The sequence below is a fragment of the Pan troglodytes genome, chromosome 5, assembly GCF_028858775.2.
Source record: "Pan troglodytes isolate AG18354 chromosome 5, NHGRI_mPanTro3-v2.0_pri, whole genome shotgun sequence".
NCBI classification, from domain to species: Eukaryota; Metazoa; Chordata; class Mammalia; order Primates; family Hominidae; genus Pan; species Pan troglodytes.
The window spans coordinates 182,759,177-182,786,092 of record NC_072403.2 but is presented as its reverse complement, the minus strand read 5'-3'; the positions used below and the strand labels follow the sequence as shown (position 1 = coordinate 182,786,092).

The 26,916-nt window shown below is 39.7% G+C and overlaps 1 protein-coding gene and 1 long non-coding RNA gene across 3 annotated transcripts in view; one reads left to right on the top strand and one right to left on the bottom strand.

Moving 5' to 3' along the window:
- Positions 1 to 551: 551 nt before the first annotated feature.
- Positions 552 to 26,916, bottom strand: part of LOC112206648 (zinc-regulated GTPase metalloprotein activator 1A-like) — a 58,219-nt gene continuing 31,854 nt past the window's right edge. The window contains exons 6-12 of one of the 2 annotated variants that reach the window (XM_063812712.1): positions 21,325 to 21,371; positions 19,552 to 19,638; positions 16,884 to 16,928; positions 16,158 to 16,280; positions 15,509 to 15,578; positions 10,937 to 10,993; positions 552 to 656 (exon numbers count right to left, since the gene is read on the bottom strand). In XM_063812712.1, coding sequence (XP_063668782.1) covers positions 16,268 to 16,280; positions 16,884 to 16,928; positions 19,552 to 19,638; positions 21,325 to 21,371 — 192 coding nt within the window. In that variant the 3' untranslated portion in view covers positions 552 to 656; positions 10,937 to 10,993; positions 15,509 to 15,578; positions 16,158 to 16,267. The remainder of the gene's footprint in view (positions 657 to 10,936; positions 10,994 to 15,508; positions 15,579 to 16,157; positions 16,281 to 16,883; positions 16,929 to 19,551; positions 19,639 to 21,324; positions 21,372 to 26,916) is intronic. The other variant, XM_063812713.1, reaches the window with a different exon arrangement.
- LOC134810231 (uncharacterized) lies at positions 4,337 to 24,955 on the top strand. Its single transcript, XR_010157831.1, has 2 exons — positions 4,337 to 4,573; positions 24,787 to 24,955. It is a non-coding gene; the product is annotated as an uncharacterized LOC134810231 (long non-coding RNA).

The window sequence follows — 26,916 nt, the reverse complement described above, 5'->3', positions numbered from 1 at the left end:
TGTACATTCGTTCAACTCTGAGATAGGAGAAAAGCTGCCCTGTGGCGGGAGGCGAGACATGTTTGCAGTAACACTGCCTTGTTCTTCTTTACTCCACTGAGATGTTTGGGTGGAGAGAAACAAATCTGGCTTCCGTGCACGTCCAGTCATAGTACCTTCCCTTGAACCTAATTATGACATAGATTCTTTTGCTCACATGTCTTCTGCTGACTCTCTCCTTATCATCACCCTGCTCTCCTACTACATTCCTTTCTGCTAAAATAATGAAAATCATAATCAATAAAAACTGAGGGAACTCAGAGGCTGGTGCCGTTGCAGGTCCTTGGTGTGCTGAGCGCCGGTCCCCTGGACCCACTGTTGTATCTTTACACCTTCTCTCTGTGTCTTATTTCTTTTCTCAGTCTCTCGTCCCACCCAACTAGAAATACTCACAGGTGTGGAGGGGCAGTCCACCACTTCATCCACCTTCTGTCATATTGAAAGTAACATCATCTTCTTCCCTCCAGGATCCTGGGAATAATATCCCTGGGGGCTTTCCACTTTCAGCCATGTATGTAGTCATATCACCCCCTCCGCCGTGGAATATCATTAAGGAACATCTCACACGGGGGTGTATACTTCCTCCGATATTGGGAGTGACATCAACCTCTCGGTCTCTGAATATGAGGAAGAAAATCACAGGGCGGGTGTACACCTCGTGCTCTACGATGGGGAGTCATATCTGTCTGTTATGGGGAGTAATATCATCCTCTCCCTTTCAGGATACTAATAACAATTTAACAGGCTGGGTGAACACAGCCTGCGATGCTGAAATTACTATCCTCCTCTCCCCCTCTTCCTCCCCTGGCTCTTAGGATGCCCATCTCAGCGGAGCGAGCCACCCCCCGCGAGGCGGGGACTGAGCCAGCCTCTGCTCCCACCCTGGCTCTTAGGATACGAATCGCGAGGGGGGGAGGCACCCCCCGCACGGCGGGGACTGAGAGCCAGCGCCTCTAAGTCTTCTGGCTCTTAGGACCCCCATCGCAGGGGGGGACGCACCCCCCGCGAGGCGGGTACAGAGAGCCAGCCCCTCTTCCCCCACTGGCTCTTAGGACCCCCATCGCATGGGGGGGAGGCACCCCCAGCGAGGCGGGGTCTCAGAGCTAGCCCCTCTTCCCCCACTGGCTCTTAGGACCCCCATCGCAGTGGGGGGAGCCACCCCCCGTGAGTCGGGTCTCAGAGCCAGCCCCTCTTCCCCCACTGACTCTTAGGACCCCCATCGCAGGGGGGGAGGCACTCCAAGCGAGGCGGAGTCTCAGAGCCAGCCCCTCTTCCCCCACTGGCTCTTAGGACCCCCATCGCAGGGGGGGAGGCACCCCCCACGAGGCGGGGTCTCACAGCCAGCCCCTCTTCCCCCACTGGCCCTTAGGAACCCCATCGCAGTGGGGGAAGGCACCCCCCGCGTGGCGGGGTCTCAGAGCCAGCCCCTCTTCCCACACTGGCTCTTAGGACCCCCATCGCAGTGTAGCAAGTCACCCCCCGCGGGGCGGGGACTGAAATCCGGACCCTCTTCCCCCCGAGGCTCTTAGGACCCCCATCGCAAGTGGGGGAGGCACACCCCCGCGTGGTGGGGACTGAGAGACATGTCCTCTTCCCCTCCTAGCTCTTCGGACCCCCATCGCAGGAGGGGGAGGCACGCCCAGCGAGGCGGGGACTGAGAGCCAGCCCCTCTTCCACCCCTGGCTCTTAGGATCCCCATCGCAGGGGGTGAGGCACCCCCCGCGAGGCAGGGACTGAGAGTCAGCCCTTCTTCCCCTCTGGCTCTTAGGACCCCCATCGCAGTGGGGGGAGGCACCCCTCGCAAGGCGCGGACTTAGAGCCAGCCGCTCTTCCCACCCTGGCTCTTGGGACCCCCATCGCAGGGGGGGAGGCACCACCCTCGTGGCAGGGACTGAGAGCCAGCCCCTCTTCCCTGCATTTCTCTTAGGACCCCCATCGCAGGGGGGGAGGCACCCCCCGCGAGGCGGAGACTGAGAGCCAGCCGCTCTTTCCCCCCTGGCTCTTAAGACCCCCGTCGCAGGGCGGGGAGGCACCCCCCGCGAGGCGGTGACTGAGAGCCAGCCCTTCTTCCCCGCCCAACTCTGAGGATCCCAATCACACGGGGGAGGCACACCCCGCGAGGCGGGGACTGAGAGCCAGTCCCTCTTCTCCCCCTGGCTTATGACCCCCATCGAGGATTCTAAGATCCTTATGACCGACATGGAGGGCTGTGGGTATTAGGTGTCCAAGAAGAAAACTCAGATCTGCCGATGACCGCAGGTAGCTTACTTGGGATTTACTATTGGACAGGTGTCCGAAAGCAGCCCGGGATCCCAAAGAAAGCAGGTCATTTGCAATCTAACAGAGCCTAAGGGCAGAAGGCTGGTGAGAGAATTCCTAGGAGCTGTGGGGTTTTGTAGACTGCGGAGCCCAACTTTGCAGTATTAGCCACGCCTTTGTATGACGTCACAAAGGGGGTGGGGACCGGGAACATTTGGAATGGGGATTCCAACAACAGCAAGTCTTTCATGACTTAAAGGAAAAACTTCTGAAAGCCCCAGCCCAGGGGCTAGCGGATCTCACAAAGCCTTTTCCACTGTATGCGTGAGAGAAAAGGTGGCAGCTGGACTTTAAACCCAAACTGTGGGGCCCTGGCTGAGGCCGGTGGCCTACCTCTCTAAACAGCTAGACAGGGTTTCTAAAGGATGGCCCCCCTGTTTGAGGGCCTTGGCAGCAACTGCCCTGCTAGTACAAGAAGCAAATCAGCTGACGCTTGGGTAAAACCAGAACATAAAGGCCCCCCAAGCTGTGGTGACTGAAAGCCAGCCCCTCTTCCCCTCCTGGCTCTTAGGACCCCCATCGCAGGAAGGGGAAGCACTCCCCGCGAGGCGGGGACTTAGAGACAGCCCCTCTTCCTCCTGGGCCCTTAGGACCCCCATCGCAGAGGGAGGAGGCACCCACGGCGAATCGGGGACTGAGAGCCAACCCCTCTTCCCCCCCTGGCTCTTAGGTACCCCATCGCAGCGGGCGGAGGCACCCCCCGTCGAGGCGGTGACTGAGAGCCAGCCCCTCTAAGCCTTCTGGCTCTTAGGACCCCCATCACAGGGCGGGGAGGCACCCCCCGCGAGGCAGGGACTGAGAGCCAACCCCTCTTCCCCCTCTTGCTCTTAGGAATGCCATCGCAGTGGGCGGAGGCTCCCCCCCGCGAGGCGGTGACTGAGAGCCAGCCCCTATTCCCCCACTGGGTCTTAGGACCCCCATCGCAGGGGGAGGAGGCACCCCTCGCGAGGCGCGCACGTAGAACCAGCCGCACTTCCCCCCCTGGCTCTTGGGACCCCCATCGCAGGGGGAGCGGCACCCTAGTTGAAAGTAGAATTAGTTTTTAAGGGCATGGCTAAGGCAAAATTAGAAATCTATATATAATGCTGGGTGTGGTGGCCTACACATGTAATCCCAGCACTTTGGGAGGCTGAGGCATGAGGATCCCTTGAGCCCAGGAGTTTGAGACCAGCCTAGGCAACATAGCAAGACCCCACGCTTACAGAAAATTTAAAAAAAAAAAAGTCAGGCATGGTGACACATGCCTGTGGTCCCAGCTTCTTGGGAGGCTGAGATGGGAGGATCACTTGAGCCCAGGAGGTTGAGGCTGCAGTAAGCCATGTTTGTGCCACTGCACTCCAGCCTGAGTGACAGATAACCCCATCTCAAAAAAATAAATAAATAAAAAGAAAAGAAATATATATAGGAATGGGAATTAGAACTCTCAAGTATAGAGCCACCCACTATGCCTACCCTTAAGCAAAACTGTCCCACCAATTCAAAATACCCAGAGACACGTCCATTTTCATGATCTTCTATGGACATATACGAGACTTATGAGATATTCATTGCAGCATTATTTGCAATAGCCAAGCTGTGAGAACAAGTTAAATGTCCACTAACAGAAAAAGGGATAAAGTAAATGTGGCATATGTAGAAAATGGAATATTATTCAGACTTAAAAAGGAAACCTTGCCATATGCAAAAACATGGATGAACCTTGATGACTTTATGCTACGTGAAATAAACTAGTCACAGAAAGACAAATAATGCATGATTCCACTTCTGTCAGGTAATTAAAATAGTAAACCCCACAGAAAGAGTGTAGAATGGTGGATGCCAGGGGCTATGAAGACAGGGAAATGGGAAGCTGCTATTCAAGGGGTATAAAGCTTCAGTTATAAAGAGTGAAACGTTCCAGAGATCTGCTGCACATCCTCATGCCTATAGTTAGCAATACTATATTGTACACTTAAAAAATTGTTAAGAGGGTAGATCTCATGTTAGATGTTCTTACTACAATAAAAAAAGAAAAAGATACTGATGCACAAGAATAACTAAATTTTCTTCCCTCCCTTACCAAAAAGATTCCCCACAGGAGAAGGCAGAAAACTAATCCATTATTAAAGTGAAGAGAGGAGAGAGGAGCCAAGATGGCCGAATAGGAACAGCTCCGGTCTACAGCTCCCAGCGTGCAAGACGCAGAAGACAGGCGATTTCTCCATTTCCATCTGAGGTACCGGGTTCATCTCACTAGGGAGTGCCAGACAGTGGGCGCAGGTCAGTGGGTGCGTGCACCATCCGTGAGCTGAAGCAGGGTGAGGCATTGCCTCACTTGGGAAGCTCAGGGGGTCAGGAAGTTCCCTTTCCTAGTCAAAGAAAGGGGTGAGAGACGGCACCTGGAAGATCGGGTCACTCCCACCCGAATACTGCGCTTTTCCGACGGGCTTAAAAAACGGCGCACCAGGAGATTGTGTCCCGCACCTGGCTCGGAGGGTCCCACGCCCACGGAGTCTCGCTGATTGCTAGCACAGCAGTCTGAGATCAAACTGCAAGGCGGCAGCGAGGCTGGGGGAGGGGCGTCTGGCATTGCCCAGGCTTGCTTAGGTAAACAAAGCAGCCAGGAAGCTCCAACTGGGTGGAGCCCACCACAGCTCAAGGAGGCCTGCCTGCCTCTGTAGGCTCCACCTCTGGGGGCAGGGCACAGACACACAAAAAGACAGCAGTAACCTCTGCAGACTTAAGTGTCAGTGTCTGACAGCTTTGAAGAGAGCAGTGGTTCTCCCAGCACGCAGCTGGAGATCTGAGAACGGGCAGACTGCCTCCTCAAGTGGGTCCCTGACCCCAGACCCCTGGGCAGCCTAACTGGGAGGCACCCCCTAGCAGAGGCAGGCTGACACCTCACACGGCCGGGTACTCCAACAGACCTGCAGCTGAAGGTCCTGTCTGTTAGAAGGAAAACTAACAAACAGAAAGGACATCCACACCAAAAACCCATCTGTACATCACCATCATCAAAGACCAAAAGTAGATAAAAACCACAAAGATGGGGAAAAAACAGAGCAGAAAAACTGGAAACTCTAAAAAGCAGAGCGCCTCTCCTCCTCCAAAGGAACGCAGTGCCTCTCCTCCTCCAAAGGAACGCAGCTCCTCACCAGCAATAGAACAAAGCTGGATGGAGAATGACTTTGACGAGCTGAGAGAAGAAGGCTTCAGACGATCAAATTACTCTGAGCTACGGGAGGACATTCAAACCAAAGGCAAAGAAGTTGAAAACTTTGAAAAAAATTTAGAAGAATGTATAACTAGAATAACCAATACAGAGAAGTGCTTAAAGGAGCTGATGGAGCTGAAAACAAAGGCTCGAGAACTATGCTCGAGAAGAATGCAGAAGCCTCAGGAGCCGATGCGATCAACTGGAAGAAAGGGTATCAGCGATTGAAGATGAAATGAATGAAATGAAGTGAGAAGGGAAGTTTAGAGAAAAAAGAATAAAAAGCAACAAACAAAGCCTCCAAGAAATATGGGACTATGTGAAAAGACCAAATCTACGTCTGATTGGTGTACCTGAAAGTGACGGGGAGAATGGAATCAAGTTGGAAAACACTCTGCAGGATATTATCCAGGAGAACTTCCCCAATCTAGCAAGGCAGGCCAACATTCAGATTCAGGAAATACAGAGAACACCACAAAGATACTCCTCGAGAAGAGCAACTCCAAGACGCATAATTATCAGATTCACCAAAGTTGAAATGAAGGAAAAAATGTTGAGGGCAGCCAGAGAGAAAGGTCGGGTTACCCTCAAAGGGAAGCCCATCAGACTAACAGCGGATCTCTTGGCAGAAACCCTACAAGCCAGAAGAGAGTGGGGGCCAATATTCAACATTCTTAAAGAGAAGAATTTTCAACCCAGAATTTCATATCCAGCCAAAATAAGCTTCATAAGGGAAGGAGAAATAAAATACTTTACAGACAAGCAAATGCTGAGAGATTTTGTCACCACCAGGCCTGCCCTAAAAGAGCTCCTGAAGGAAGCGCTAAACATGCAAAGGAACAACCGGTACCAGCCGCTGCAAAATCATGCCAAAATGTAAAGACCATCGAGACTAGGAAGAAACTGCCTCAACTAACGAGCAAAATAACCAGCTAACATCATAATGACAGGATCAAATTCACACATAACAAAATTAACTTTAAATGTAAATAGACTAAATGCTCCAATTAAAAGACACAGACTGGCAAATTGGATAAAGAGTCAAGACCCATCAGTGTGCTGTATTCAGGAAACCCATCTCACGTGCAGAGACACACATAGGCTCAAAATAAAGGGATGGAGGAAAATCTACCAAGCAAATGGAAAACAAAAAAAAAGGCAGGGGTTGCAATCCTAGTCTCTGATAAAACAGACTTTCAACCAACAAAGATCAAAAGAGACAAAGAAGGCCATTACATAATGGTAAAGGGATCAATTCAACAAGAAGAACTAACTATCCTAAATATATATGCACCCAATACAGGAGCACCCAGATTCATAAAGCAAGTCCTGAGTGACCTACAAAGAGACTTAGACTCCCACACAATAATAATGGGAGACTTTAACACCCCACTGTCAACATTAGACAGATCAATGAGACAGAAAGTTGACAAGGATACCCAGGAATTGAACTCAGCTCTGCACCAAGCAGACCTAATAGACATCTACAGAACTCTCCACCCCAAATCAACAGAATATACATTCTTTTCAGCACCACACCACACCTATTCCAAAATTGACCACATACTTGGAAGTAAAGCTCTCCTCAGCAAATGTAAAAGAACAGAAATAATAACAAACTATCTCTCAGACCACAGTACAGTGAAACTAGAACTCAGGATTAAGAATCTCACTCAAAACCACTCAACTACATGGAAACTGAACAACCTGCTCCTGAATGACCACTGGGTACATAACGAAATGAAGGTAGAAATAAAGATGTTCTCTGAAACCAAAGAGAACAAAGACACAACATACCAGAATCTCTGGGACACATTCAAAGCAGTGTGTAGAGGGAAATTTATAGCACTAAATGCCCATAAGAGAAAGCAGGAAAGATCCAAAATTGACACCCTAACATCACAATTAAAAGAACTAGAAAAGCAAGAGCAAACACATTCAAAAGCTAGCAGAAGGCAAGAAATAAGTAAAATCAGAGCAGAACTGAAGGAAATAGAGACACAAAAAACCCTTCAAAAAATTAATGAATCCAGGAGCTGGTTTTTTGAAAGGATCAACAAAATTGATAGACCGCTAGCAAGACTAATAAAGAAAAAAAGAGAGAAGAATCAAATAGACGCAATAAAAAATGATAAAGGGGATATCACCACTGATCCCACAGAAATACAAACTACCATCAGAGAATACTAAAAACACCTCTACGCAAATAAACTAGAAAATCTAGAAGAAATGGATAAATTCCTTGACACATACACCCTCCAAAGACTAAACCAGGAAGAAGCTGAATCTCTGAATAGACCAATAACAGGATCTGAAATTGTGGCAATAATCAATAGCTTACCAACCAAAAAGAGTCCAGGACCAGATAGATTGACAGACGAATTCTACCAGAGGTACAAGGAGGAACTGGTACCATTCCTTCTGAAACTATTCCAATCAATAGAAAAAGAGGGAATCCTCCCTAACTCATTTTATGAGGCCAGCATCATCCTGACACCAAAGCCGGGCAGAGACACAACCAAAAAAGAGAATTTTAGACCAATATCCTTGATGAACATTGATGCAAAAATCCTCAATAAAATACTGGCAAACCAAATCCAGCAGCACATCAAAAAGCTTATCCACCATGATCAAGTGGGCTTCATCCCTGGGATGCAAGGCTGGTTCAATATATGCAAATCAATACATGTAATCCAGCATATAAACAGAACGAAAGACAAAAACCACATGATTATCTCAATAGATGCAGAAAAGGCCTTTGACAAAATTCAACAACCTTCATGCTAAAAACTCTCAATAAATTAGGTATTGATGGGACATATCTCAAAATAATAAGAGCTATCTACGACAAACCCACAGCCAATATCATACTGAATGGGCAAAAACTGGAAGCATTCCCTTTGAAAATCGGCACAAGACAGGGATGCCCTCTCTCACCACTCCTATTCAACATAGTGTTGGAAGTTCTGGCCAGGGCAATTAGGCAGGAGAAGGAAATAAAGGGTATTCAATTAGGAAAAGAGGAAGTCAAATTGTCCCTGTTTGCAGACAATATGATTGTATATCTAGAAAACCCCATCGTCTCAGCCCAAAATCTCCTTAAGCTGATAAGCAACTTCAGCAAAGTCTCAGGATACAAAATCAATGTACAAAAATCACAAGCATTCTTATACACCAACAACAGACAAACAGAGAGCCAAATCATGAGTGAACTCCCATTCACAACTGCTTCAAAGAGAATAAAATACCTAGGAATCTGACTTACAAGGGATGTGAAGGACCTCTTCAAGGAGAACTACAAACCACTGCTCAAGGAAATAAAAGAGGATACAAACAAATGGAAGAACATGCCATGCTCATGGGTAGGAAGAATCAATATCCTGAAAATGGCCATACTACCCAAGGTAATTTACAGATTCAATGCCATCCCCATCAAGCTACCAATGACTTTCTTCACAGAATTGGAAAAAACTACTTTAAAGTTCATATGGAACCAAAAAAGAGCCCGCATCACCAAGTCAATCCTAAGCCAAAAGAACAGAGCTGGAGGCATCACACTACCTGACTTCAAACTATACTACAAGGTTACAGTAACCAAAACAGCACGGTACTGGTACCAAAACAGAGATATAGATCAATGGAACAGAACAGAGCCCTCAGAAATAACGCCGCATATCTACAACTATCTGATCTTTGACAAACGTGAGAAAAACAAGCAGTGGGGAAAGCATTCCCTATTTAACAAATGGTGCTGGGAAAACTGGCTAGCCATATGTAGAAAGCTGAAACTGGATCCCTTCCTTACGCCTTAGACAAAAATCAATTCAAGATGGATTAAAGACTTAAACGTTCGACCTAAAACCATAAAAACCCTAGAAGAAAACCTAGGCATTACCATTCAGGACATAGGCATGGGCAAGGACTTCATGTCTAAAACACCAAAAGCAATGGCAACAAAAGCCAAAATTGACAGATGGGATCTAATTAAACTAAACAGCTTCTGCACAGCAAAAGAAACTACCATCAGAGTGAACAGGCAACCTACAAAATGGGAGAAAATTTTCTCAACCTACTCATCTGACAAAGGGCTAATATCCAGAATCTACAATGAACTCAAACAAATTTACAAGAAAAAAACAAACAACCCCATCAAAAAGTGGGCGAAGGACATGAACAGACACTTCTCAAAAGAAGACATTTATGCAGCCAAAAAACACATGAAAAAATGCTCAGCATCACTGGTCATCAGAGAAATGCAAATCAAAACCACAATGAGATACTATCTCACACCAGTTAGAATGGCAATCATTAAAAAGTCAGGAAACAACAGGTGCTGGAGAGGATGTGGAGAAATAGGAACACTTTTACACTGTTGGCGGGACTGTAAACTAGTTCAACCGTTGTGGAAGTCAGTGTGGCGATTCCTCAGTGATCTAGAACTAGAAATACCATTTGACCCAGCCATCCCACTACTGGGTATATACCCTAAAGGACTATAAATCATGCTGCTATAAAGACACATGCACACGTATGTTTATTGCGGCATTATTCACAATAGCAAAGACTTGGAACCAACCCAAATGTCCAACAATGATAGACTGGATTAAGAAAATGTGGCACATATACACCATGGAATACCATGCAGCCATAAAAAAGGATGAGTTCATGTCCTTTGTAGGGACATGGATGAAATTGGAGATCATCATTCTCAGTAAACTATTGCAAGAACAAAAAACCAAACAGCGCATATTCTCACTCATAGGTGGGAATTGAACAATGAGAACACATGGACACAGGAAGGGGAACATCACACTCTGGGGATTGTTGTGGGTTGGGGGGAGGGGGGAGGGATAGCATTGGGAGATATAACTAATGCTAGATGACGAGTTAGTGGGTGCAGCACACCAGCATGGCACACGTATACATATGTAACTAACCTGCACATTGTGCACATGTACCCTAAAACTTAAAGTATAATAATAATAAATAAATAAATTAAAAAAAAAACCTCAAGAAAAAATAAAAAATAAAAAAATAAAGTGAAGAGAGTTATTTGTGTGAAAACGCCAAGCTAAAATTTTCTATGTATTTCATGCATTTTCTCATAGAAAGAGTATTAGACATAGTGTTTGGTGTAGAAGTGTTAACGATTAGCCTCTAAAGTTAACTATCATTTACACTATAATTTCTACAGGAAAATGCAATATGATTTCCAAACAACCAATTAGTAAAACTTCCAAGAATATACCTCATTAAGAATGGTCTTGTATGCCAAAGGCATGGCAGGAAGCTTAAATCATGGATGCAATTGTGCAAATCATTCCTGTTAACCATGGGGAAAAAAGGTATATAACAATAAAAGTAACCAAATTATACAAAACATACCTTATTCCAGAGAGACTATCAAAGGCATGAAGATCTAATACATTAGAGAGATCAACTCTAAAAGGAAGAAAACTAACGTGAGCAGTTGGAAATTCTGTGAAATACATCCAATTAATCAAGAAAAAAAAACTCTGACTCTTAAAAAATTTTATACATAAAATTCATAGAAGTGGGCAAATGGTGTAAGATTTGAATCACAGTTGAATCAAGATTGAAAATTATTTGGTTATTACTTCAATGAATTAGGTTTTTTTTAAACTTTCAATTTTCTTTTCAATCCTGAAATTTATGAGCTTTTCAAATACATTTTTATAGCTAAAAAATCAGCTAAAGAACAGAAACTTTTCCAAGCAGCTTATTACTCAAAAGATGAAACAAAAGAAATGACAAATAGAATTAACAAATAGGTACATTCCAGATACCTCTGCAATTTTTGTATTTCTTTTATACCCCCTCCCTTGATATAACATGTAATATAAAAATGAGGAGTCAAATAACCAATGTACAAAATATTAAGTTACTCTAGGACCCTGATCTTCACGTGATTTGATTTCATTCATTCAGAATGGGGCTGCATGTAGAAAGAAAATTCCCACCATCCGAATAGACGTTATTTCTCTTAGAATTATTTAATGATAATTAAACTCATTTAATTGAATCCAATGATTCAAATCAGGTGAGAATAAATAACATATCACAATTAGCATTAGGTTTGGTTTAAATATAAAAAAGCAAATTTATAAAGATTGGTGATTGAGTTATAATTTTTCATAAGCCCAGAAAACCACAGAGGACAGGCCGGGCGCGGTGGCTCATGCCTGCAATCCCAGCACTTTGGGAGGCTGAGGCGGGCGGATCACAAGGTCAAGATCAAGACCATCCTGGCCATGGACAACGTGGTGAAACCCTGTCTCTACCAAAAATACAAAAATTAGCTGGGTGTGGTGGCACGCACCTGTAGTCCCAGCTACTCGGGAGGCTGCGGCAGGAGAATCATTTGAACCCAGGAAGTGGAGGTTGCAGTGAGCCAAGATTGCACCACTGCACTCCAGCCTGGCACAGAGTGAGACTCCGCCTCAAAAGAAAAAAAAAAAAAGAACAGCAGAGGACAGTGATTTCTCATAATCAAAGCTAAGGTGAAGAAATATTTAAAGAAAATGACAAATGTATAATTTCAAATTTAGATTCCAGAAGCTTGCCAAACATTTGTTAAATTTTCTTACAAGGAAAAAAAAATCATTGGTCAGATTCAAGATTTTTTTTTCTTTAATGCACAAACATATAAGAAAAAACATCTCCTTTATCTTAGGACTGACCAACTGTGCCAGCTTTCTTTATTCTCAACAGTCTATCACATACTCGTACTCGTGGCAACAATACTGTGTTAGATTACGAATGCTTGTCTTCGCAAAAGAGAGACAAATTCCCATCTTATTACTCCAAAGTTCTATGTTAGTAGACTATAACAGCAACTCAAATTCTGGGCATTTTAGATGTACAGAATTAGAAAAATGATCAAGCAAAGAAGCAAATGTTCTATGAAGAAATTTTTGAATATCAGTTTACACTAAAAGGCCAAAGTCTTAATATTAAACATATTTCCTTTTTCACCCTCCACCCCTCCCCCCACTACTGAGCATATTTATATTGACAGGTCACAAACAAGGGGCATGGGGGCTCCACTTTGGGATGCCAAGGTGGGCGGATCACTTTGAGGCCAGGAGTTTGACACCAACCTGGCCAATGTGGCGAAACCGTCTCTACTAAAAATACAAAAATTAGCTGGGTGTGGTGGTGCACACCTGTAATCCCAGCTACTCGGAGGGTGAAGCAGGAGAATCGCTTGAACCCAGGAGGCAGAGGTTTCAGTGAGCCGAGATCGCACCACCGCACTCCAACTTGGGGGACAGAGTGAGATTCTGTCTCAAACCAGAGTGAGATTCTGTCTCAAAAAGATAAAAATAAATAAAAATAAAAATAAAAATAAACCAAATGAATGAAGTTTCCCTCCAAGTTTGTCATCTTCATCTTAGGAAATAGCTTAAAGTTTAATAAAGTTTACACATGCCAATTTTGTGAATATCAAATTCAACAGTTTGGAAACACAAGCTTCTAAATAAACTGTTTCACCGTGACAGTGTCCTTGAGAATACATGTCATCCAGAGGTAATTCTGCTTTATACTCAGATTCTTTCCATACTTCCAAAAAAGGATCAATATTAGACCTGTACAACAAATTACACTCTTTTACAGAAAATAATAAAATATCCAAGTCTCTCACCAAATTTTCAAAAAAGAAGAAAAGTGTAAGCTTCCAGATGAAAGTTTCTATAGCTTTCCCCAAATTTAGTACCACCATGAAAAAGAAATTCTTCACTCATTCAAGGCATACGACTAGAAAACTAATTTCCATGGCATCAAATTAATTTCCTCCTTTGGAGATAAAACCATGAGATCTTTTCCAAAGCATTAAAATCGCCAAGAAAAAGAAAAGAAAAGAAAAAAAAGACCATTACCAGCATTTTAAAACTGAGTAAGAGAATGAAGTAAACAAAAAAGGGAAAGAAAAAGCTTCAAAAGTTCATTTTTCTACTCATTTCTTGAACTCTCTATTCCAGAAGTACCTAATGTTTTTCTTAAAAGAGAGGCTTCCAATTTTTCCCTAGGTCTAAAGGCTGCTTTAAGTAGCCTAAGACCAAGGACAGGAGAGTGAAAACGAAGAGGGTTTTGGCTCTCCAAAGTGGGGGTGGAATTGCAGCTACTGCTTAGGGATATTTTCCAGTGGTCATCTCTTCAAACTCCAGTGAGTCTCACAAACAGGGTGCACCAGCCAATCCAAGTATCCAGTATCTACAATGCAAACTGTAGATACTATCCAAATTGACAGTAGATAGCTCAGTAAATAGCTGAGCAAACTGCAATGATAGCTCAGTCTTGAACTCTGGAAATAAATTTCCAAAAGCCTTCCCCAGTGGCACTTCAAACTCAAAAACGTTTACAAAACTAATCACATTTTCCAAACCTGCTTCCACCACTACCCGACCTGTTGCTCCTCCTTCCTGTATTTCCTATACCTCGGAGATTAGCCTCACATTGAATCTACCTCCCAAGAGTCATGTTGCTTTTAAAATCCTTCACTAACTCCTTGCTCCCTACAGAAGAAAATCCAAACTATGTATCATGGCATTCAAGACCCTTTGTGGTAAGTTCTCTATCTCTTCAGTCATACCACTTTTTCTGTGCTACATAATACCAAGTTTTCTAGCCATTCTAAAATATTCAAAGGTCCCTGGAATACAAAATCTTCCTTATACCTGGAAAGTTATCCCTACCCTACTCCATCTGTAAAAGCCTTATTCATTCTTTAAGACTCAGGTCAATGACTGCCTTCTCGGTCAATATATTCCTGACTCTTTTTCAAGAAAAGTTGAGCAATCATTCCCTCTATTTTCCTATTATTATAGAACTCTGTGCTTTTAAAATTCTTGTATTAATATTAATATCTATTATGTTGCCTTTTTGTTTGTTTGCTTCTGTTTCCCCCCAATGACTGATCTCCTTAAAGGCAGAGTTTTTGCCTTATCCATTGCTTATATAGTCCTTAAAATGCTATGAAATGCATAGCAGGCAGTTTGTCAAATTAATTTAACTTATTATTGACCAGCTGTGTTTTGGTTTTCCTCTGTTCAGTCCACTTACATTTCTAAAAATTAAGAAAAAGTCTAGAGAAGATTAAAATGACACGTCTTCTAACCTTTTACTCCTACTTCTGAAATCTATGTGGTTCACTAGTACTTCCATTTGCTACTAAATCAACTTAAGTCTTACCACTAAGACGATGCTACACACTATTCCTTTTCCTTACTCTTAACTACTCAAGGTGAGCCTTTTTCTACACATGCTTATAGCAGTTTATTGTCAGTACTTGTCAGCTACAAAATGGTAAAAAAATTTTACAAAACAAAAAACAAAAGAAAACTTCTATAAGAGTGACTTTGACTATTTTGTTAACCAAATCTCTGGTTTTTTGTTTTTTTGTTTTTTGTTTTTTTTTTTTTTTTGAGACAGAGTCTCGCTCTGTCACCCAGGCTGGAGTGCCGTGGTGCGATCTCAGCTCACTGCAAGCTCCGCCTCCCGGGTTCACGCCATTCTCCTGCCTCAGCCTCCTGAGTAGCTGGGACTACAGGCGCCCACCACCAGGCTCAGCTAATTTTTTGTATTTTTAGTAGAGACGGGGTTTCACAGTGTTAGCCAGGATGGTCTCCATCTCCTGACCTCGTGATCCGCCCACCTTGGCCTCCCAAAGTGCTGGGATTACAGGCATGAGCCACCGCGCCCAGCCCAAATCTCCAGTTTCTAAACTGGTAAGCTCAAGTTGCTATGCCTCAAGGAATTTGAGAGAATATTTAATGTAAGATTCAGGAACCAATAGTAAGAATTCTACTCAGGACATCTGATCTTCATTGAAAAGGATTCTAATCCAACTTCAGTCCTCATAGCAAGGAAGTACTATTTCAGAAAGTCCCTAGATTCTCAGATGCATTGGCAAGCACCATACACTGAAGAACTCACAGAAGATTTTAGTCACTTGCTCACTCATCCACTTGAAGTAAGAAAAATCAATCACTGCATGTTTATTGTTCTATAATAAAGCAAATGTTAGAAATAAAAGTTAGAAATGTCAAACACACTAAATTGTTACATAATAAACTAATCAAGACACAACTTTTATTCAGGACATGGATATTTCTGAAATGAAAACAAAAGAAGAGAATTGACTTAAAATGTTTATAAATACGAATATTATGACAGAACCAAAGCTATTTATGAGCATTATTTTTAAAAGCTTGTTTAAGTATTATGCACTTGTCTGTGTGACATTTTGTAAAGCGGAGAAAAATTAAGGAGAAAGGAATTGTAGAACACTAACAGGAAGAGGACAGATACTGAGGAATGGCTCGTGGTATAAGTGAGATTATCAGAGACTTTCTACAATGGAATTTGAAATGCAGGGAGCACATTTGGTGTATGGTTGTAGAGGACTTACACTAAGGGCATTCTTCTGCTACCTCTGCCAGCAGATGAGTGGCTCCTGAGAATGCATACCAAATTAATTCCCCAGCTGTTCACATGCATATAAGCAGCTGCTGCTGTTACTGCCTAATACTTATGGCAGTCTGGCAGCACCTCTAATCTCTGCCATAGCAGACAAGCCACTCACCTAAGGCCTCTGCTGTACTTCCAAAGAAAGAATTTCTCAAGTAGAGACTGAGTGGAACTAGACTGCCAGCTGTGAGCCTCAGAGCTCCTGGCTGCCTGTTGCTGAGTCTATCAGCTGCTGAGCCTTTCTCACCAAAAAAAAAAAAAAAAAAAAAATGAGCTTAATAAAATAACCCTGCACAGAAATTTTCTGAAATTAAGATAACATTCAATGGAAAACAGAATTTAATCTACAGAAATACACTTCACAGATGTTTTAGGAACAGAACCTAGAGAAAATGAAAGTCAAAATTTAATAAAAGAATTTGTCAGGAACTTCAAGGTAAAGACTCCATGTATTTTTTGGCAACTATAAAACACTAAGAAGGCTTTTTAAATATTAAAAAGCCATTTAAACACTTCAAATTAAGATTCCTCAATATACTTCAGATTTCTGTACTGAGTTACCCTCTCGAGTGTTTGGAAGTCTTTCCTTCCTCATTAAGCAAACACTTACACAGTGTTATCATGGCTTTGTAATCTTAGTTTTGAAGACAGGCAAATGTACTAGCCAAATATGCCAAACTAACTTATTAAGAGCATTCCAAACAACATTTTGGATCCAATTCTTTTTAAATGCACTTAGATCTTTCTTATATCAGAATCAAGCATATTTGTCAATTACTTAATGTTTATTATTAATAACTAAAATGATTTGTTATTAATAGGAATAGCTTTTTTAAAGTACCTTGATCTTTGTGTTTCTAAGATTTGTCCTAGTCCATTTATGGATCTGAAATAAATAATAAATGAGAAAGACAAAGTTTAAAAGTAAAAATTAACTTTTTAAAAAAGTATACAAAGTATATTGTTTCTAAAACAGGAAATAAGCATACCCAAATACATCTGGAACCAGAAAATAATTAAAAACAGAAAAACAAAACTTGCTTTAAAAAATAATTATGATTTTCCTTCAAACAATAAATCACATATATTCCACTCATACATCAATAAAGCATATATGCAAAAATTCGCACAACTGTCCGATTAAGGGCTACTTTGTGGTTAATAAAAAGACGCTTCACTTTAGAAAAAATCATTCATAAATAGTCAGTTATCCTAGTGTTCTTAAAAATGAGTAGATACTCAAAATTTTTACGGTGGTCACTTTTTTCCTCAGGCATACATGGTAGAAATGGCTATATACACACTAAAAATAAAAACCTAGTTGTAAGTTGCTTTGCCCCCAGCCTGTCCTTAGTATTCACAGTAATTCTAAGTCACACATCCCAGGTTCCTTTATAGAATAACCTCGTCAGTTCCCTAATTAGGCTCTCTACCCGTTATGCCTGTTCTCCCTCTTTTGATACTATAGAATATGGCTTTGTATGGCACCAAAAAGTACCTGTTAAATTCTTTTCAACACACTGTACACCTCATCTATTTATCTTTTCCATTGCCTATCATCAATCATCAATTCTCTATCATGAATTCAATTGTCTTTAGGGTTACTTACCCAAGATTCTTGCTACTTGTTCAAGTTTGTTCTCATGGGTAAGGCTTCCCACATATAATGATTCTGAGGCAAGTCTCTCCACTATTTTACAAAATTCTTAAATCTTCTTTTTTGAATACACTCTAGTCTGATGGCTAATTCCTCTCAAACATGTTTACCTTTTTTCACCTCCCCAAATATTCTGAGTCAGTCACAAGTCTGATATAAAGGGAGGGTAAAAGCCAAAAGGGTGTGTAATTTATCAAATTGCTTCTTCCAAATTCATTTCTAGTACTGTTAACAAGCTGGCTAATAGTCAATATTGTCAGTGTCAGAGATTTAGCTTAGGTCTCTATAAGGATATAAAAGTCAAGTAATAATTATCATTCCTTTTATGCCAAAAACGTTTGCTAAATAGATTGTGTTCTTCTTAGCAATCACAATGGTGCACAAGATTTATGAAGAGAAACAAGATTAGAAGACCAGTGTCAAAAAATGTAAAAGCAATCTTCATTCATCACTTTCTCCTTTTCAAAATCAGCCATCTTTTTCTTTCTTCCCTTCTTTACTATACCTTGAACTTACTATGTAAGCTAAGAAAAAAGTTACATAATAATAGCTAACAGAGCACTTACTATGTGTCAGCACTGTGCAAAGTTTACCAACATTGTCTCATGTAATACTCAAAGCAAACTTATGATAGGCATTATGCCTTTTACAGAGGAGGCTTTAAAAGGGTAAATAAGCTCCCTAAGAAGACAATGAGAAACAGACCAAGGATTAGAACCCAAGCAGATTCCAAGGTCTGTGATCTTTAACACTACGCAACAATACCTACCCTCCATGTGGAGACATTATATTTTTTTATAGTAAAGTTTAAGGACATTACTATTAAAATAAGATGAAATATGTGGAAAAAAATATGAATTTCTTTCTTCCACAATCATTAATCATGGCAAATAATCTCCTAATGAGCCGTACCTTCATTGATTCAATTTATAATATATACTATATGAACTGAGATGACAGATTCAAAATCTAATGTCAGTAGAACTTATAAATACTAAGAATAGTAATTTTGAGCCATCACGCTCAAAGCATTGTACACATTAAAGATAACCAATAATAATAGCTACCGAATGTCTCTCTGTATAGGGCTTTTACTAGTTCAGGTCTTACAAAATAATTCAAAACAAAGCCCCTGAACTATAACCTCATTTGAAAAGTTCATCTTGGTTTTCAAAAGGAATGGGAGTCTCCAGAACAGTCAGCAAAATGACTGTTAGCACATATTTGAGCATCATTCATATTGTCCTGATTGTCCTATGCTGATCAGCCTTGGCTATGGACAAAGAAGATATTAAAGCAAGCTGGAAGACAAGGCATGGTTGACAGTTAAGGAAGATGAAGTCAACAAGAGTTCAGGGAAAACTGAGACCACTTGAGTCAGGGAAGACTTCACATAGGAAGGGGGGAGAGACAGAATAGGCTCTATAGAATAAATTAAAAAAAAACAGAACAAGAAAGAACTCAGGGATTGGCAGAGTGAGAATACATTATGAGTAAAGACAGGAACTGACAGGATGCATCCATGGGAAAGTGAATTAACCATCCTGGGTAAAGTTAGGGAAGACTGACATTAGGAAAGAGTCAAAGAGAAGACAGGAAAAGAAAGATGGAGTGAGAAGACCCTGAATATCAGTCTATTAACTGTGAACTATATTCTGCAAGCACTGGGGACTAATTTTATGTATTACCATTTATATAACAATTAGCCTTCAACAATATATGTGATTCCCTAACGTTCTTGAAGCAGGTCAACCTTATACCTTAAGTTTCTACAGGGCAACAATCAGAGTAAAAAATATTCTGTGTATACAATATGGATCTGTAGGCACTTAACACACTTATCATTTTGTACCTAATTGTCGTTCTTAATTTCTTTACATCTTCTTCTGGCACCAAGTCTGTTTTATTAATGAGAATGATATCTGCCAAAGCAACTTGCCTAAAATAGCAAACAAAAAGAAATGTTAAGAAATTTTAAATAATATACACGCATGCAGATTAATACATCAAAAGAGAAATGTTAACAAATTAAAAATAAATAAAAACACCTCACATAGATCAATATATCAGTTAAGAATTATATAGTGCTCTATAGGAGTGATTCAGTTTACTCCTAATCCACTAATTTTTCAATGTGAATGAACTGTATTCATTACTATGCAAGTTCAGATTTCACATTACCCATTCGCAAAGTATTTACTAAGTTCTGTTACTTGCTACTCTTGTGCTACAAAGATAAGTCTCAAAAAGTTTACAATCAAAAGGATGATTTTAAACTCATAATTTTCTTTGTGAAGAAAAGCATAAAATTCAGATATCCAATATGGTAAAAAGAAGAAGAGTTTACCTACTAAAATACTGTAATATTTACCAAAATTTTCAAAGAAATAGAATAACTTCACTTAATACTAAAAACTGTATTAAACAGGTTTTTTAAAACTATACTTCAGAGCTGGGCATGGTAGAGCACACCTGTAGTCCTGGCTACTTAGGAGGCTGAGGAGGGAGGATCCCTTAAGCCCAGGAGTTCAAGTCCAACCTGGGCAACATAGCAAGACTCCATTTCTTTAAAAAAATAAGCTATACTTCAGAAGATATATCAGGATATTGCCCAAATGTCTTCTTTATCACTATAAATATACTGTATATTATCTCTGTAAAGAATCCAGTTGACTGAATGCTAGATAACAAAGTAGATGATAATAATCAGAAGCTCTATTTTCTATTAACAGGATAGTAAAACTGGAAATTCTTTCAATTTTCCTCAATTATTCAGGGTCTTATGCTTTATCTCAAAGAATACAACTAAATTCTCAAAACTAAATTAACTTTAGTTCACTGAAAGAGCAGGTTTCAACAGTATGTACATCACAAATCCAATTTGGCTATTTTCTTTTTGGCTTATTTATATTTTCTATAATAACCATATTTTCATAAGGAAAAAAGTTATAAAAATACTTAAGTTCAGCAAGGCGCAGTGGATTCACGCCTGTAATCCCAGCACTTTGGGAGGCCGAGGCGGGTGGATCACCTGAGGTCAGGAGCTCGAGACCAGCCTGGCCAACATGGTGAAACCCCATCTCTACTAAAAAAAAATAAAATAAAATAAAATAAATAAATAAAAATGCAAAAATTAGCTGGGCATGGTGGCGGGTGCCTGTAATCCCAGCTACTTGGGAGGCTGAGGCAGGAGAATCGCTTGAACCTGGGAGGCGGAGGTTGCAGTGAGCCTGCACTTCAGCCTGGGTGACAGAGTGAGATTCTGTCTCAAAAAATAATAATTATTATTATTATTATACATATATATATATATATAAAATCTTCAATCCCAAAGAAATTGTATGACAAGAAAATATTTTTAAATGTTAATATTTCCCGAGTTCCTCAAAATTACAGAACTCCTGTGTTCAGCATTCACTTTATGCTACGATAAAAATGACTTTAAGTAAAAGTTTAGTTATGAGATCATTATAAATAGATAGCAATAATTCAACTAAGGGAAAAAAAGAAAATAAATTTTCCTTGACTATGTTTTAAAATTTCTTAGTTTGTTTTTGGTTTTCATCTTAGTGATTTTTCTCTTTACAATGAGCCAGCAATCAATATATACTTTAAATATGAATACCTAGTAGCTTCATTAATAAGGCCATCAGGTTTCTCTTCTGTTAAATGCTAAACAAAAAAAAGTTTGAATAAAGTTACTATAATACAATAAAAAATCTAATGTCAACACAAAGGATTTTACTTTAGAGACATTTTCTTGCATCTAATAAAAACTTCAACATGTTCTGTTACTGAATACACAAATCCAAAACTAACTTTTCTAGCTGAAAGCATTTTTCTTCCCCATTTGCAATTTTTTTCTACAAGTGAACCTGTGGGGTTTTATAGGGGGAGGAAGAGGGCTTAGGATTTCATACTCCTGACCTTTTCTTTTACTTAAAAGGAAAACCCCTTTGATTCACATAATGTCATAAAAACATAGAAGATTACAGTTCAGATTTTAGGTATTTTCCTTCTTACAAAACTGTTCTGGTTCTAAATATTCATTATTACTTATTTTAAAAAAAGGATAACCACTGAAATATACTTTCTTAGAATCTAATATACTTCCCTTCACACCAAACCCCCATATTAGAATCTAAAATACTTCCCTACACCCCAGCCCACAATCATGCACCACGTGAACTCAGTACTAGGCCTTTCAAACACCCTAGAAACAAATAAGTGGTGGGAAGGCGGATTCAGCCCTGATTCTAGCCTAAAAGCAGTTTATCATTTAGAAACCTATACTTGCTAATCTGGCCTCTCAGTGCAACTGTTTATTTTACTGACCTCTCCAGAGTCAGGCTAACTCCAAAAAATATTTTGACACTGACTTAGAGCCCAAGTGGTAGTTTTCATCTCTCTGGAGGCAAGTTTTGTTGTCTGTTTTTTTTTTCCCCCTCATAATCCTGTTTACATCCCTAACGTCATCAACATCACAAGCTTCTTCTCTGGGAAATTACACTTTTACCCTCATTACCTCAAACCTCAATAGAGGTTCCCTGTCACAATAAAAAGCTGGCTACTGAGGTTTAGAGGCAACTAGATTATAGTAATACTCTATATTTGAAGCCAACTTTACAAATGAATTAAATCCTTGAATCTAACTTTATAAATTATATACATTTTTCTCATTTACTTTCATAATAATTATGGGAGATGGCTATTTTCATTTATAAAGGAAGAAACTAAATCTAACACCCTCATCATCACAAGATACTATATTTTATATACAATCACAGGGACTTTTTTTTTTAATTGAACACACACCCATCAAGTAAAATGAACATAATTTTAAAGTCTTTGTGAAATCTTTTATGCCACATAAAATCAGTCTGTGTACAATGCTACACAAATGTCAATAACCATATATCAGAGCCAAACCAGTTTCATAATTCATGGGGAGATGATCATTAGGGGTATCTGAATAGTTTGGAACCTCAGAGCAAGCAGGTAATAATTTTATTTAACAAGCTTGATTAGGTCTATAGAAGAAACATTTTTTCCTTCTAAAAGTTCAGCAAATTCTATTTTGAGGAAAACAAAACTGAAATAAAATCATGGCAATGATACTTCTACTTCAGGCAAAATCTTGTTCAATTCAACTGCAGACCCACTCTGCAATTATGGAAGTCACAGAACTTGACAAGTATTGTATCAAAAATCATTCCATGCCAAAAGATCAAGTTTAATATTTTTTTCATAATTCATCTTGGCTTGAGGCTACAACAAGTCCTATTGTTATATACTCTGCCTCTAGAGAAAGAGGCTGCTAACAGACCTTGGAATGGTGCCTGGCACAAAGGCTCAAGACATATTTGTTGAATGAATTGTAATTAACACCTCCTGTTGTGGGGATACATAAAACATATTACATGAAAAATGCCATCTAACATGCAGCAACAAATCTCTTCCCATTAAGCAGTAAATCTACTTAACAATGATATATTTTTGGCAAGGCATCTGCCTCTGAATGATCCTATAGTACTGAAAATTCTTTTTAAACTGAAATATTTTTCAAGATATTATATTATTGACCTTATGAAAGCTTTTTTAACATATGAAATTGGGGTTATTTGGCTATGAGTTTGTGAGGCATAAAAATGATATGACAGAAGAATTACAGATTTGTTTTTGCATTTCCATGCCTAAATGCAACTAATACAATGTTAGTTTCACAAGGTAATGTGCAATGTTTTAAATGCATTTACCTCTCCAAAATATTAGAATTCTTCACTCAAAGCTAACAGTGGTAGACTAACGTTTTACTACTTCCAGGCAGTGAGAAAGTATCAAATATAAAAATAAATGAAAATCACCCCAAATGAGAGCCTGCCAATATTTACAGCTGTATTAAAATTATATGTAATCATATACAATTATAGCAGAAGAGATAAATGTCCTCTTCTATGCCCATAGGAAAGCTATACAAACATTTAAAAAAATAAGTGCATATTAACATTTATTTTCTTTAGACATCAGCCCTGCATTTCCTTCATGTGACTTCCTACCTTCCCAAGTCAAACTCTGCAAAAAGTATAAAATCAATGTCTTCTATTCAAAAGAACATTCTCCAATAATACATTATATACCATTTGGTCATTAAGTCAGATGACTTTCATTTATAAAATAAAACAAAATGGAAATTTTGGCATTCTATTCCACCTGTATAAGTAAGTGAAGAAAAAATTTTTGCAAAATATTTTTTAAATATTTTATATTACATAGATGTCCAAAGTATTCCTTATCTCTGCTTAACAACTATGGCTTTTGCTTATATATCAAAAAAGACAAAAATAATTTTGATACTAATTAATCCAACATATTCAAAAGGCTAAGGATCAAAACCCCAATTTAACTTACCACAAGAAACAAAGGAAATTAAAGGGGAGTGGTGTGAGATGTTGGTCAAAGAATACAAAGTTTGTTATACAAGATGCATAAGTCATGGAGAGCTAATTACAGCATGATGACTGTAGTTAATTCTATTGTATACTTGAATCTGCTAAAACATAGATCTTAATTGTTCTTACCACCCCCTCTCAAAAAAATAGCAATGTGAGGTGATGGATAGGTTAACTAGCTCGATTGTTTTATATTTCACACATTGTATACCTTAAATATATATAATTTTTACTTGTCAATTATACCTCAATAAAGCTGGGGAGGTTAGGGAGAGAAACAAAGGAACTCTCTGAAATAACACCACTGTAGACCTAACTTCATGAAGGGCTATAGGGTGTCCTTTTTTGCAGAAATAAAGAAAGAAGCCGGACCGAAAAAAGAGAAAGAAAAGAAAAAACTATCTTAAAACCCACTGGCTATGAAAGAACACTGCTGTTGACCAGAGTGGAAATAAATCTAGTGTCAAAGATGTCTGGTGTCATTTTTAAAAAGCAGCAGCAGGAACTATTTCTTTCAAATGGATTGGTTACAGATGTAACACTACTTTAGTTTTTAAAAAATTATTGCATAATGTCAGTCTATTTATTGTTCTGGCCTTTTCCAAGCTAACTGTTTTCTGACTGAATTGTTTCAACAGATTGTGCAATATAACAGAGGAACCAAGAAGAAACCTCTCACTTGACCTTCTCTGGGTAACTTCATTCATTGCTTCTATTGCATTAAATGCTGTCACATTTGTGGAACTGAAAAGAACAATGTCAGTAGCCTGGGTGTCAAGTCCTGAGAATAGAGAGCTGTCATTTTAAGTTGTCCAATTCTTTGCCTATGATTAAAAAATGAATATTTCAGATCAATGGGTGACAATCCCATTAGCATGATACCCCATGATATCAATTACCACTTCAGTTTCAATTTGGCTGGCTGGCCACAGGGTACCATTTCTCAGCTTTACTTGTGATGGGCTGGCTCTGTGAAGCATGACATTCTTAAATTGCTGCCCATTATCCAAGTGTCATTACTTGTACTGCCTCAGAATTCTCTGAATCACAAGCAGCTACTGAGGTCAAGCTTTGCAACCAGAGGAATTGGACAAGTTGGAAAATTCTTTATATCAAGGCAAAGTTATTTATCTGGCATCTGACTTAGAAAATCTAAAGTTTCCATTATCCTGACACTGTGTCAGTTTTGTGTAGGTATATTGATTTAATAATTTAAGAGGTTTTATCAAGGTAGCAGGAGGTTAAACGTTTACTGTGTTTGCATTATTCAGAATGTTGCTTTGTTTTTTTGGCCTCTATCATGCTGATAATAGATTCTATTTAACTCTTCTCCATACCCAACTATACATATAAAATTATTCCTATAATCATAAAATACATAAACAGTTTGACTTTTAGCATGGCATTTTCAGTCTATCAAAATAAAAAAAAAACAAAATGTCTTAGCAGTTATCTGTCACATAGGTATATCAAATTTTGTAATAAATTTATGGAAGAGGTAGATTCAAACATGCCTATAATAAACATTCAAAATGAATAATTTGGGGCTTTTTTGCTACCTCCATAAGCATTTTGCAAGAAATATGATTTCCAACAGTCATTGGAATTTTTCTGCGTGAAACTGTAATACTGTATTTGGGATCATTCTTTGATTCTTAAATTATATTCATAAATTCATAAATTGAGATTTTAAACTCTAAAAAAGGAGTTTTCTTCCAAACTTTTCAAATTAGGGCACTCTATCAACGAGGGAGAGAAGACCCAGTGAAGAGGTATTGGTAGCTATTTGACAAACCTGACATATCCCCTTAGAGCATAATTTCAGCAAAGATTTGGGAAAAAAAAGCAAACTTAAACATTAACAAGTTCAGGCCAGGCGTGGTGGCTCATGCCTGTAATCCCAGCACTTTTGGAGGCCGAGGCAGGTGGATCACTTGAGGTCAGGAGTTCATGACCAGGCTGGTCAACATGGTAAAATCCGGTCTCTACTAAAAATACAAAATTAGCTGGGCATGGTGGTGTCCACCTGTAATCCCAGATACTCAGGAGGCTGAGACAAGGGAATTGCTTGAACCTGGGAGGTGGAGGTTGCAGTGAGCCAAGATGGTGCCACTGCACTCCAGCCTGGGCAACAGAGTGAGACTCTGTCTCAAAAAAAAAAAAAATTAACACATTCAGATATTAGGTTGGATACAAAACAGACACTAATTTTTAAACACTGAATTTAAACTTCTAAGAACTTACTGCTTTGGGCCCTATCCATATGCTCAGATTGGGAACGGGTCAGTGGGTGGGATGATTTCATTCTCTTCTGCCTTTAGTGGTATTTCACTTGGGAAGTTGAGAAACATCATTTTACTGTATGTAACAACATACTTTTAAAGATCTTACTAAATGCATTTTATAAATTAAACCTCATTTAAATGCATTCTAGGACCTTAGAAGTTAACAAAAACATTCATAGCAGGATGTCTTTTACACTTGATCTTAGCCAAAAGACCAAGAAGCGATGCAAGATGCCTTTTAATGGAGAGAGTCTTCTTACTAATCCTATGTGTATATCCTGATTTTCTTCAATACGTACTTTTTAAATTTTAAGTTCCAGGGTACATGCTCAGGATGCGCAGGTTTGTTACATAGGTAAACGGGTGCCATGGTGGTTTCCTGCACCTATTAACCCATCAGCTAGGTCTTCAATATTTTTTAAAAACTCATTTCCAGTGTGTGTTTAATAGTAATTTAACAAGAAAAATAAGATCTCAGATGCT